The sequence below is a fragment of the Rhinolophus hipposideros genome (assembly GCF_964194185.1).
Source record: "Rhinolophus hipposideros genome assembly, chromosome: 26".
Taxonomy (NCBI): Eukaryota; Metazoa; Chordata; class Mammalia; order Chiroptera; family Rhinolophidae; genus Rhinolophus; species Rhinolophus hipposideros.
In genome coordinates this window covers 16531575-16545954 of record NC_138072.1, presented here as the reverse complement: position 1 = coordinate 16545954, position 14380 = coordinate 16531575, and the positions used below count along the sequence as shown (strand labels likewise).

At 38.6% G+C, this 14380-nt stretch overlaps 1 protein-coding gene across 1 annotated transcript in view; it reads left to right on the top strand.

The window, feature by feature from the left end:
- Positions 1-14380, top strand: part of CATSPERE (catsper channel auxiliary subunit epsilon) — a gene marked incomplete at both ends in the record, with an annotated part of 76526 nt that overhangs the window by 56480 nt on the left and 5666 nt on the right. The window contains 3 exons of the mRNA XM_081039451.1: positions 6705-6804; positions 8135-8221; positions 12216-12373. Coding sequence (XP_080895577.1) covers positions 6705-6804; positions 8135-8221; positions 12216-12373 — 345 coding nt within the window. The remainder of the gene's footprint in view (positions 1-6704; positions 6805-8134; positions 8222-12215; positions 12374-14380) is intronic.

The following is a 14380-nucleotide window of genomic DNA, read 5'->3' as shown; positions in this document are numbered from 1 at the left end:
CTCAAAATCAGTAAATAAGTATAAATAAATAAATAGATAAATAAATAGACAAATAAATAAATAAATAGACATACCCATCTATGTTTCAAAAAAACCAAAAAACTAAAAGCTTGCAAGGAAAGAAACTAGATTCCTAACAAGGGACAGTATATTGGGGAGATTTCAAAAATATTATCTCTAACTTAATTCTTATAAATAATATTGCATAATAAAATACTACAAGGAAGGCTTTTCCAAGTAATTTTGTATTCATTTGCTTGCTTCTCTGACTCTATTCTTGACTTATGATTATAGAAGTTATAGTTTGTCACAAAATTTAAAATATCGAAAGAGAAGAGATAAATGACTGATATTTCCCTTTTTTTTTTTTTGCTCATATAAACAAAATTGTGGTGAATATCCATTTATGTATTTATGGACATGTTTGGACACCAGTCCAGATATGCCATTAGGATAAATTACCAGAAGTGAATTTCCTACGTGTAAAACATCAAAATTGTAGTCAAGGCTTTCAGCTTGTGAGGCCTTCTTGGGCTACAGACAGCGTCTGAGATCCCGCAGCGTAGATGGGTAAGGAGTAATGAGTCAGGACTTGCAACTGAGTGTTGCCCTCAGAGCTTTCTCTGCTGGGATCCAAAAGGCCTCTGATAGCATGTTCTCCCCCCCCACGTCTCACCTATGGCAGTTCTCAGGTTTTACGCTGCACTGTCGGTACCCTCTTACACTCCCTGTCATGGGTTCTCTGAGCTATCAGGCTAGTCTGCTCTCTTGTTTAGTTGTAATGTTCTAGACATCTAACCATGCCACTGCTTTGACCGGGCACCCTACACACTCCTCCTCCCACAGAGACCTAGTATTTTTCTTTCTTTGTTTTAGGTAGTGCCTAATCCCCCAGAGGTAAAATATCTTAGTGTTCTCTCTCAAAGAAGTGCACCCCTCAGTTCAATTCATCTTTATTAAATACCTACTCTGCACCAATTACCGTGATAGGCAGCGGGAATTCAAAGATAAATAAGACAGGATTTCTGCTCTCAAGGGCAAAAGTCTGATGAATTAGATAAACATAGAGGATGGGCTGGTATGCTAAGTGGAATGATAGAAGGAAATGTTGTGGGTGGTTGGTATTGAAATGCAAAAGAAAAGTATTGAATTTAGTTATAGAAGGAGGAGGGACTCTGGGAAATGTTCCCAGAAAAAGTGCATTTGAGCTGAGTCACTAAGTCTTAAGAGATAATGAATATTTAGCTGAAGGCAGGGGAGGGAAGGAAAGGAGAAGTAAGAAAGATAATAAAGAATCCCACTGGCTAAGCCTTTCAAGCGAAAATGATAGTTTGAGGAAGAAAATGTACAGTTCAAACAGTATAATGTTGATGGGGAATACAGTGAAGACTGGCATGTCAGAAGAGGCCGGGAAACTAGCTAAATGCATTCCCGATGGTGGAAGTCTTTCTATCCATTCTTATGGGAAAGCAGCATGATCAAATAATTTCTTTAGCCAGTTCCCTCAGGGAGAAATAAAGATGATGAGTTTCAGGGAAACAAGTCTAAGTAAAGAGACCAGGTAGTAAACTGCATTGTTAGTCCAGGGAGGAAATAACCAAATAATTGAAATAGCAACAAGGGCAAAGAAGAAGAATCATTTATGAAAAAAACTAGTGATTATAACAGGCAGAGTTTGATAACTGATATATGTGAGTGGTGAGGGAAAGAGAGAACGAGGAAGATTAGTGAGCCAAAGGTGACATCAGTCAGAAGAGATCTTCCCCAAACTTCCTCCACCATATCAATTCATCTTCAAGCATCTGGACCTATGACCTCTGTCTGTCTTCCTATCACCATAGATGAACTACATGCATATCTAAGGCCTGTCCCTCCATTTGTTAACTGTATCCCCACCCCCTTTCCTAAGTAAGAACATTGCTCCTGAAATTGTCCCCTCTTTCTCCTGCATCATTAACTTTATCCTCTCTACTTGTTCATCATATAAACATGCAGTTCTTTCCTTAAACCAAAACAAAAACCTCCCTTGACCTCAGTACCCCACTAGCTACTATACTCACTGTCACCAACTCTTCTCCTAGTCTCTCCCAAATCCCTCCCAGTCAGACTTTTACCCCCACCACTCCATTCTCACTGCTAGCCAGTGTCACCAGTAGCCTCCGTATTGCTAAACCTAATGTTCAATTCTCGGGTCTCACCTTACTTGATTTCATTAACAAGAATTGACATATTTGAGCATTCCCTCCCGCTTGAAATACTTCCTTCATTTGGCTTCCAGGATATCGCATTCTCCTACTTTCCCTGCTACCTCACTGGTAGCTACTCCTTAATTTCTTAATTTCTCCTTTTCTCTGTGACCTTTTAATGTTAGAATGCATAAGGCTCAGGGCTTTCTTTCCTTTTCTCTATTTCAACTTGCTTTTTTAGTGATATCATCCAGCCTCATGGACCTGAATGTCTCAATATACTGATAAAGCCCCAAACTCTATCACTGGTCTGATAGTATTAGTCAAATATGACGAGGTTATGCTGCCGTAACAAGTAAACCCTAGTGTCTCAGGGCTTAACTCTTTTCACGTCATAATCTGACATATATCATAGCTACGTCATCTGGACATGGCCTCCTAGGTTTCCACTATGAAAAAAGAAGACCGGGGGAAAAAAGACTGGAGGATTATAGGGAATATCTTAAAGGGTCGGGCCTAGATGTGGCTTACACCACTTCTACCCATGTCCTATTATCTGGAACCTAATGCCATAGCCCCAGTGTAACTCCAAGGAGGGCTACAAAACGTAAACAGGCACAAAAATATTTGGTGAGCACTCACAGTATCTGCAAAGCTCCAGAATGCCAGACCCATAAATTCACTTAGATGTTGAATAAATATATCACTTTTCTACTTAGATAGTGAATGGATATACCAAACTTACCCTGTCCAAAACCGAACTCCTAATCTTTCCATCAAAACCTGCTCCATCAATAGCCTTTCCCATTTTAATTGATAGCAATCCCATCCTTCTGGTATCATTTCTCCTCTAATCTATCCACAAATTCAAGGCAATTCCAATAAAAACTCCATCAGGGTTTTAGCAGAATGTGACAAGCAGGTCCTAAAAGTTATACAGAAAACAATGGGCCAGAAATTGTCAGACAGATGTCATCCAGAACTGAATTTCTAGAAATGGCAAAGTAGCTTTTATTTGACATACACTCTGCCCAATAACAATTATATATGCTCTGAGCAAAATGTAATAATTGTTTAGAAGCAGTGGAGAGCAAAACCTGCAAAACACATGACCCTTTGAAAAAGGGAAGGTTTCTAAGTAAGACTGTCCTCCGGGACACTCGGGTTGCCCCAGATCCTCTGATACTTACAGGGAAGAAGTGAAAATGAATTGAATGAATCTAGGATGCTGGTGAGAGAGGGGGTCAGATGATCAACCATCAGACTGGGCTGAGTAGGGAAGGAAGAGAGGCTGGAGGGAGCTGCCGTGTAATCAGAAAGCAGGGAGGAATCGGGGGACTGGAAGTCTCCATGAGATCAAGGGGCAGGTGAGAGGACATGTAAATGATGGAAGAGGTTGGGGCCAGAGAGCGGACTGCTGGAGCAGCACGACTTTGGACTATTGTGGGAGCACTTTTTTTCTAGTGGTAACTTATTTATGTCTCTGCTACCAGGAATCATTTGACAAAGTTTGTTGCTTCCAATTTTCTTAGGAAAGCAACCAAGTATTAGAGGCTAACTACAGAGGAACAGTCAGGTTAATAAGGCTCAGTGTCCAGTTCAGTTGAATGACAGCAATGTATAGTTGATAACTGGGTAATCGATTAGATATTTATCAGAGGCAAATTTGGGTGCTAAGTAATTAAGCTTTGAGGAACCGGCAGACAGGGATGGTCACCAGGACACTAGGACTCTAGATTATAATAAATTCTTTACCTTTATAGAGAATGGCTCAGGAACATGGTTGGGAGAATTTTACATATAACACAACAGACCCACCATCAAACACTAATAAGAATATGGCAAGTCCTGGGCGTACGATTCAACTGGGAATGTCAGTCCTCCCCGCTGCCCCTGTGCTTTCTCAACTTCCATGACAACCTATCCCGAACTAGAATCAACCCCAAAGGAAACAGGGGGACCTAATTGCTCTACTATGAGGCAGAGAGGTCAGGAATCGGTATTATGGGTGTTTTAGGGGTACTCAGGATTCATTTGAATCAGATACGGTAAGACACACAGACATGGAAACGACTGTCAGGAAGGTAAAAACTTATTATACGTATGGATCCCAAGAAACAGGAAAAACAGCAGGCCACACAGGGCCACCCAGGGAAGCATCAGGATTTGTCAGGAGGCAGAGGGAATGAGGGTAAAGTGGGGGCATGAGCCTTTATTGTATTTTCTGTGGGAAGGAATGGATAAGGCAGGGGAAGCAGGCTTGGGGTTGGCTATTTTGAATAATTTCAGCATGCTCTGAGCATAGGTGGCTGGTACCTGGCCCTGAGGTGATTAGGGCAGGTGGATAGTGGCCCAGAGGGAGTGTGAGAGCCCAGGAAGGAGATGGTTGGGGATGGGGGCACTGGATTTGTTGGTTTGCATGTGAAAACCACAGGATTGATTGATTGCATGCTCAAAGGCAAATTATTTGCTATCTCCAGCAATTAATTAACCCTGGAGGGTCAGTCCCTCCAGGGACAGCCAGGCCCCAGGTATTAAAGCATCACGATATAATGGGCTATCCAGAGTGGTCACACAGGATTGAAAACATGTTACAGAGAGGTCTCTCCTTCCCGGTTGCAAAAGTGGAACTACCACAGGGGAGAAAGGTACACATAGTAGGGCAGTTAGTTGCCAGCTGATGACATTTCTAAATTTCTCAGGTTTAATTAGTATTCTATCTTACATGAATAAACATTCATGAAAATAAGCCATGCTTACCCAGGCAAGTATTTTTTTTCCTTATTCTCAATGAAATAAACATCAAAAATCATTATAAACCCAGAAAGTAGGGGTCATGCAATTTATCCTTGTTGCCACTAGATGACACTGTAGCTTATTGCTTTCTTGAATGTCAAAAGGCCCACGCAGACTTCCAAGATCTTTTTATTTAGATAAAACACATGGCTTTGCGACTAGTCTTAATAATTCAAGAATGTGATGGCTTTCAGAAGATGCAACAAGACATGCTATACCTTCCAAAGTTCCTAGAATGAGAATTTTGCTAAAACCTGCCTCAGATCTCTGAAACTGCACAAAATTGTGTGTGCTCACACACGTGTGTTTCTTTTCCTTGGGGAGGCGCCAGAGTTCTCATTAGTGTTTAGACTTCTCTAGGACCCTTCTTCTGCACCAAGAAACGCAAGCACCATTACTCCAATCCCTAGTTAGTCACACCTGAGTTCCTCCTCTCTTTACAATTTCGAACAATCAATTAAGATGGAAATAAAATAGCTTCTCAGATACCACTATCTGACACATTTTTTCTGCCCCATTTGTGAGAATGGGACAATAACCGTTTTATAACCAGGAGCGGATGGCAGCAATTTCTAGCAGAGCTGTAAAGCCAGGTAGAATGACTGCGAAGTCAGGCAGAGATCAGGGCGGTGGACAAAGAGATGCTACCAGAGACCTGTTATTTTTACGAATGGACACAGAGAGGTGACACAAGAAAATATATCAGACACTGAGGCAACCTGCCCGAGACCAAGGTGCTAAGTGAAATTTCCATCCAAAAGGTACAGGGGACTGTAGCATTCCAAAAAATGGGCTGGTGGAGAAGGAAGACGTGTAACCATTTTTAAAACAGTCACCAAACTGGATGCAAATGTATATGACTTTACCAATAAGTGAATTTCAGCTTCCATCTCAAGCCCCTATTTTCATACAATAACCGCAGGAGAAAACATGATCTTAACCATTTAAAGTAACACATCTCGTTTAAAACTCTCTGAGTTTGGGGTAAATCCTCTTAGCTCCCTGGGGCTTATGTCTGCAGTGCCAGCATCAGGGGCATGGGCACTCTTTCCGTATTGGACTGTGTGTGGGTGTCTGCTACTGGTGGAAGTCATCCCCTGTCCCCTGAGCCTGGGCCTTCCACGACCATCGCGCCGGGGAGCTTCTGATGACTTCGGCTTCTCAGTCCAGCTCAGTTCTCACCGGTGCTGCTGGTCCTCTGACACCCAGCCACACCTTCCAGGGAGATCTGCAGCGTCTTTGTTCTCATCATCATCCTTCTATGGTTTCACAGTCTGGTACATGCCAGACACCCAGCGAATATTTGTTTATCAAGTGACACCAGAGCATTTTTGCTGTGGCCTTCTGCCTTTCATCACTCATCTCCATCTTTCTCCCTGCCACCAGCCAAGCCGGCAGGGCTTCAGCGACCCTCACCTTATCGATATGTGGTTCCTAACAAAGCAAAGAGAACTTATGGCCCCAACTGTTAAAACAATGAAAACTTTTCCGCTTCATTACTATTAGGTTGATTCTGAGAATTGAAGGAAACCTGTACAGTGGGTCCTGTTATTATTTTACAGACAAGATTAAGGCTTCAAGGGTTTAAGTAACTTCCCCAGGGTCACACTGGTAAGGGATAAAGACAGGATTTAAACTTAAGCCCATCTGCTTTGGAAACTGGAGCTCTTAACCCCTCTATTCTATACTAAACTGTTATTTTGTCCTTTCTGTTCTTTTCAGATACAATGACGACGGCTATATTGAAGACGTGGAGGCAAATTTCATAGTGTGGGAAATACACGGCAGAGATGACTATAGCTTTAATAATACTATGAAGAAGGTATGTCGTCCTACAATTCGAATAGAACTTAACATGCAATTAGACATGCCTTTCTACTTTATAAATATATACATTTTCTAAGGAAAATAAAACCAGTCAGCTGTGGGTAGGGGGGAAAAAACATGTTACCTCTATAGTCTATGACTACTAAAATTAATTTATGAAAAAAGAAGTCATCGCCATATAAAACAGACTTAAAGGGGTCAGAAAAAATAATGTTTATAGTTGGATGATGCAATTATAGATATTTTCTTTCCGCTCTACACTGTATTTAAGGTTTGATGATTTATGGTTTTGCCTTAGGCTTTCAGACATTGATAATATTTGTGCTAAATCACACTTACACTCTCCAGGCTTCATCTCACTTGACTTTCTTGCATCATTTAACCCCCTGACCTTGGCCTCACTGCTCCTACACTCTGGTGGTTTTCCTCCATACTCCGTAACAGATGGATCTCTGCCTCCATAATGAATCCCTTTACTCTGCCTTTTCACTTTGCAGGCCAGAATTGGGATATCATTTGAAAATCAAAGTAATCCACTATATTAAGAGAATAAAGATTTGAACCTTCATCTTGAAAAAGCATACATATACTTGAGAATATCAAATCAGAACAGCCAGCCCAAGTGGGCATCTAGACAGAAAGCAAGCAATTTATAAGGAAAATAAAATTAAAGTATCATCAGACTTTTTTATAGCAATGCTTTATGTCAGGAGAAAATGGAGTAAAATATTTAAACCACTAAATGTAAGACAAGGATTTTTATATCCAGCAAAATTGAAAAGGCATGAAATTATTATAATAGTTGATGAAATGTCCCTTTATTTGAAAATTATCTTTATATGACATTATTTCAAAAATAAATCTTAGAAAATTATAAATAAATGGTAACTTCCTGAACCTAATAAAATGTAGATACAAAAAAAAAAAATAGAAAACTTAATGGTCACACTTAATTGTGAAAATGTGAAAGCCTGAAGTCAAGAATGAAATAAGGGTACCAGTTATCACCACTTCTATATAATATTGTTCCTGATCTTTGTAATAAGGCAAACAATAAACAATAAAAGTAAATCAAATGTATAAGGATTGGAAAGGAAGAAATAAAACCATCATAGTCACAAGATAATACGTGAAACAATTAAAATTAATAAGAGAATTTAAGTTCCCTTAAATAATATGCAAAGTCAATATACAAAAGTCAACTGCTTCTCTGTATATCAGCAAACATTTAAATAATACAAAATTAAATATATAATTTTCAACTGCATTAAAATATATTAAATACTTAGAAATACACTGATATACCATATATAATCTTTTGGCAGAGTGGTTGTTTACATGAAGCTCAGACATGGAACTCAATGACTAAACTTAATAAGCATCTCCCATTAGAAGAAGCTTGGGGACCTGAGGTAAGAAAAGCATTACCTTGCAATTGTTTATTTATAATAAGTAATTTGGCATTTCAGTATTATCAAAAGTTTGATGGAAACACATTGGATTTAAATTTGTTTTTGTAAATCAAGTCCAATTTTTCTGGTGGATTATATTATGATTTCAAAAATGCTTCATCTTAATTTCTGTTTAATCTTCTGTTGCTCCTGTGTTACTAACAACTTTGTTACAATTTTCTCTGCTGAAAAGATGTGTTTACAGATTATTAAACATCCTGACAAACATTAAAACATTGAGAGTGAGTCTTTCTAAAGGAATCCTGAAGTTTCATTTCCTATACAGCTGCCAATTATCAATCTTATATAGTTTTCCATTTTTTACAAATGAATTTTCTTGAAGTTAATATGTTATGTGAGAATCAAATCACATAAGTAAAAACTGACATATAAGGTACTTTACCCTATAAAATGTACCCCCTACAATAAGAATGTTACTTTGCTTCAACATGACAATCTATGCATGTCAAGACAGGCATATATACAAATAATGTGTATTGTCTTCTTTATTCCACTTCAAACATCCCACTTTCCATCCACCACCCCCTATCTTTCCAGCAACCTATCTCTAGAAACTTTACTTTAACAACTCTTTGAACAATCCTTCAACCCCAACATAACCTTTAATCTACTGATCCTAACCAATTTCACCCCACTCCCAGGTTATCTTTTCCCTCTTTATCCAGGTTAAATTCCATGGTCAATAATTATAATTCTATTAATATATACCCTCAATTCCTTTGCCTCTTCTGACTTCCTTATACTTGTGCAACTAAATCACAATCTAGTTAAATTCAGCTATCCACTTTAGCAGTTGACTGTGGTGAGAAAAACACATACCCATGCTGACTTGTTTCCTTTTAATTTCATGATTAAAATGGTCCCATAATAATGTCCAACAAACATAACTGTATTTCTCTAGTTCATTTTCTCTCCTCCTTTTGTAAATAGCTATTGAATACTTTCTCCTCTCTCCTAAAATTCCCAATACCACTTCCCCCATCCTCATTCTTATCTAATGAATTTGCTTCCTACTTTACCAAGAAAATATGGTAGTTATTAAACACAGTACTAGATCCTGTTATTTAAAGAAAAAATTTTTAAATGGGCAATATGTTGCCATACTGTTTTTTACTATTTTGTCAACTATAATTCTTGATAACTACGTTTCCTTGTATTGTAACCTATTTTATATTATGTTTTAAAAAAGATTATTCTAAGGAGGTATCGTAGTTCATAGGCTTCACCAGATTGATAAACAGACCCATAAAAGAAAACTTACACACACACACACACACACACACACACACATACACACACTCACTATGAGGTTAGGAACCCCTAATACAGAGATACAAAGAGAAGGACTAAACCTTGGGTCATTTTACTATTTAAAGAAGTAAGAGGGGAAAAGGAGATGAAACAGAAATAATCCAAGAAGCAGGAGGAAAGCCAGGTGAGTATGGTTTTCTAGACATCATGTAATCAAGTCTCACAAGAAGGACGGAGGTATCAATTGTGTCAAATCTAAGACAGGTCCACTATGACGAGGACCGAGAAGTGATCATTTACTTTAGCAACTTAGAGATAACTGGTAACCTTGACAGGGTCGGTTTCAGGGGGACAGTGAGAGACAGAACCTTACTGAAGTGGGTTTAAGTGTGGAAAACAGGAATTCAAAACAGCAAGAAGAGATATCACTGATGAAGAGTTTTACAGTAAAGGGGAGAAAGAAATAGTGGGGTAGCTGTAGAGTGATGAGGTAAAGAGTGGGCCTTATTTTTAATAAGTTGAGAGAAATAACAACATGTTTACTGATGTGAATATTCCAAAAAAGAAAAAAAAAGAAATTGATGATGCTTCCATTAGCATCTCAAACTCTACATGTCCAAAGCTTCTGTTATCCACCCTGCACACACATTCCAACATTCTTCCCTCAGTTAATGGAAATCCCATCCTTCCAGTTTGATCAGGATAAAATACTCCAAGTATCATCTTATGCCCCATTTGGTCTTTCAGGTTGGCTCTTCCTTCAAAGTATATTCTAAATTTGTTCACTCCTCACCACCCCAATTGCCACCACCCTGTTTCAAGCCACCATCACCATCTGAGTTATAATAACAGCCTCCTGATTGGTTTCCCTGCTTCAGCCTTGCACACCATGAATCTACTCACAACACAGCAGTTAGAGTGGTCTTTCTAAAACATAAATGAGAACGTGTCACTCTTCTGCTCAAAACCATGCAACGGTTCCAGTCTGACTTAGTAATGACAAAGTCATCGCGATTTGCTGCCACCACCCCCATGACTAGCTAGCTTCCTCCTTCGGGTCTTGACATACAAATCAACTAGTCAATGAAGACTTCCTCCAAAAAAGTTACCATCACCCCATGACAGTCCCCTTCTGTTTTCTTTAATGTCATTAGCATTTATAACTCACTGACACATTATGTAGTCTGCTTATTTGTCGTATTTATTTTCTGTCTCCCCAACTAGAATGAGAGAAGACTTTGTTTTCTTCACTGCTGTGGCTCCAACATCGAACCCATTATGGGTGCTCAATAAATATTTGTAGAACTAATTAATTGCGTATAGACCATCTACCAATTATAAAGAGTATTATTCCACTAGTAAGAAATCATAAAGAGGGCCGGCCCGGTGGATAGAGTGCCGTGCTCCTAACACTGAGGTCACTGGTTCGATTCCCACATGGGCCAGTGAACTGAGCCCTCTACAGCTAAGATTGTGAACAACGGCTCTCCCTGGGCAGCCATGAGCAGCCAGAGGCCGTGAGCTGCCATTAAATTTTCAGTAATTAAAAAAAAAAGAAATCATAAGGAATTAAACTAGCAATGGAATTATTTAAAAACAAAACACCCTCCTGACTTTTTGCTGAAAGGCATTCAAGGGTCTAGGGTTGAGGATAGTGTAAAGGGCACCCAAATGTTCTAAGATTCTGCCACAATAACATATTCCTTGGGAAGCAATGAAGCACCTGGTGAGTAAAAGTCATGGATCTTGCCTCAGTCAGTAGGGTATAGAGCTGTGGTTTTCAAATCTTAGTGTACACAGAATCACCCAGAGGACTTGTTGAAACACATCTCTGTACCCTACCTCCAAAGTTTCTGATGCAACAGATGTGGGGTGGGGCCCCAACATTTGCATTTCTAACAAGTTCCAAGGTAATGCTGATACTACTGACCTGGGATCCACATTTAAGAACCAGTGAAATAGTGGCTTACATTCTAGAAAGATTCAGAGTGCCCACACAAGGCCCTAAATGTTCAGTTCTATTGAATTCGAGAAACACAATGCTCACCACTGAAAGGGCGGACTCAGTCTGGAGTCTGAATATAACAGAAGACAAGTCATGTCCTGTGAGTAAAGCTACCCTTACTGAAGGGTATATTAACTGTACAGTATGTAACTGAACTGTATATTAACTAAAAATGGCAACCAGAGGTGCTCTTTTCCTGAAACCTATACCTGAAATGAAACAGCATTTCATTTCTGTATCCATATATCTATCTCTAGATATAGCTATATATGTGTACATATATACTTAGGATGTATCTATGTATAGATAGCTAGAGATATATATATATATATACCCATATACCTAATGATCAAAATAGTGTCTGTCCCCAAATTAAACATCCTTGGAGGATTTTACGCTTTTTTGATTTAGGAAAATAATATGCTTATACTCTCAACACCCTAATTTATTATCATCTTCAAATAAAAAATAAATATAGCATTTGCTTTCACTAAGCTTCACTTTTTATCAAATGTTAACCCAATATATCCTCTATAACTACTAGACAGCACTAAAATGATAGAAGGTAATAACCATTATATCTCTAATTAATTTGCCAAGATAAATATATGAGAATATAATTTTGTTTGTTAAAGTCAGAAAATAACCTTAAGGTTTTTGTCATTGTTTCCTGTTCAGAACTATGAGCACTGTTTTTCTTATGCTATTGGAAAACCAGGAGACTTAAGTCAACCATATGAGATTATCAATAAGTCTAACCATAACCATTTAATATGGCCCATGCACCACACTGGAATGTATGTGTTTCGAGTGAAGATCCTGGATCCAAGCTATAGGTGAATATAAATGTTTTATTATAATAGTTTTAGCACTAGTCCCTCAATATTAAATTTTTATTTTCTTGATTTAATTTGATGTCACCCAGATATCCAATACCGTTATTCTTATTTACATATTTGCCTTTTCATTTTATAGCAATGACATTGAACATTCTATAGAGGTGGGAGGTAAGATTTCATGTTAAACATTAATTTAATTCATAATTACATCTGAGTACTTGACCATGTTTCTTGGCTGTGATAAATGCAAATATAACATACAGGCAATCTCAGGCTTCAAGGTGCTTATGATTAAACCTGTTGGGGGAACAAAGACTATCTTAATGTTCATCTAGAAAGTCTGAAGGTAAGAGGCTGCCTACAGGTACACTGACTCAAAGGGAGGCTGAAGAATGATGTGGTGGATGGAAATGGGGCTTTCACCAATGTTGGGGGTAAATGTGTGCAGTTTCAGATGGGTTCATATGAACGCATGATAAGAAACTGGACTTGGCTCATAGTGAAAAGGACCATCCCTGCTCACCTCAAGGATAAGGTGACCCCAAAGAGAGAGAATGTGTGGGGAAAACCGAAGGAAGCCAGGAGCTGAGGCATGGTTGGTAAATGGCCAGACAGAGAAAGCATCCCCTAAGTCATGATATATCAGGTGATATTTCCCAGTTACAAGGTGGGAGTGTATGACGAGCCCATTCTGCGTGTTGGATGTTGGAATGCTACTGTGTTTCCCCCAAAATAAGACCGGGTCTTATACCATATTTCCACAAAAAGAAGACTGGGTCTTATCTTAATTTTTGCTCCAAAAGACAAATCAGGGCGTATTTTCAGGGGATGTCTTATTTTTTTCATGTACAACAATCTACATTTATTCAAATACAGTCGGGTCATCTTCTTCTGGAACATTGCCATAATGTACTGACTGACGATCTTAATTGGGGCTTATTTTGGGGGTAGGTCTTATTTTCAGGGAAACACGGTAGCTCTCTCCCCTTGAGAGAAAAAGTTAATGTTTGACATCCAATACACAAAGTCTCTCAGCCACATAACGTTTTCATCTTCTCCTCTTACATGTGCCCAACTCTGGAAGCTTCTGAAACAGCAGCTAGCAAGTAAGTGGAAGAGGAAGTTTAGTGAAGAAAAGATAATAAATGTCCAAAACCCTCTCCCCAGTGCTACCTCTTTAAGCATGATTCAGGCCCAAGTGTGAGGAAGGAAAAAGTTTCTTAATGTTTGAGAGATGAAAGCTTTATAAGTAGATTGGACTAGGATTTTTATTACCTGAAAATTTTCTGCCCAAGTATTTTACCCAGGGACAGAGAAGAACAATTCCACAGACAATTTGTCTAAAGGGATAATGACAAGAAAGAATAAAATTTCTATTTCACTCAACAAAGTCAAATAAATGAGTTACACTAAGAGATGCCACCATCACACAAGTCAAGAGGGAAGAAGATTTCTAGTGGGAAGAATCAAAAATGTCATAGTTCGGAGTCACATTAACAGAGAATTTTCACAAAGCACTAACTTGAAAATATATCCATACCCCCATGTTCACTGCAGCATTATTTACAATAGCCAAGACATGGAAACAACCTAACTGTCCATTGATGGATGAATGGATAAAGAAGATTGATATAGATGTATATATATCTTATTTATATATATATACATACATGTATATGTATATATATATTCATATATATATTCATATACACATGAAATAGAATATTATTCAGTCATAAAAAAAAGGAGAGATTCAAAACGGAGTAGATAAACACTCTTCTTGTGTTATTCCATGAACACATGAAAATTACAACTAAATTATAGAACAATCAACCTGGAGAACTATCTGAAGTCTAGCCAAACAGAAGTCCTACAACTGAAAATATAAAGAAGCCACGTCGAGACTGGTAGGAGGTGTGGAGACATGGAACGGGTCTTACACCTGTGTATGGAGTCGAGAATCAGGAGGAATATCTCAGCTGCCTTGGTTTCCCTCAGAGAAGT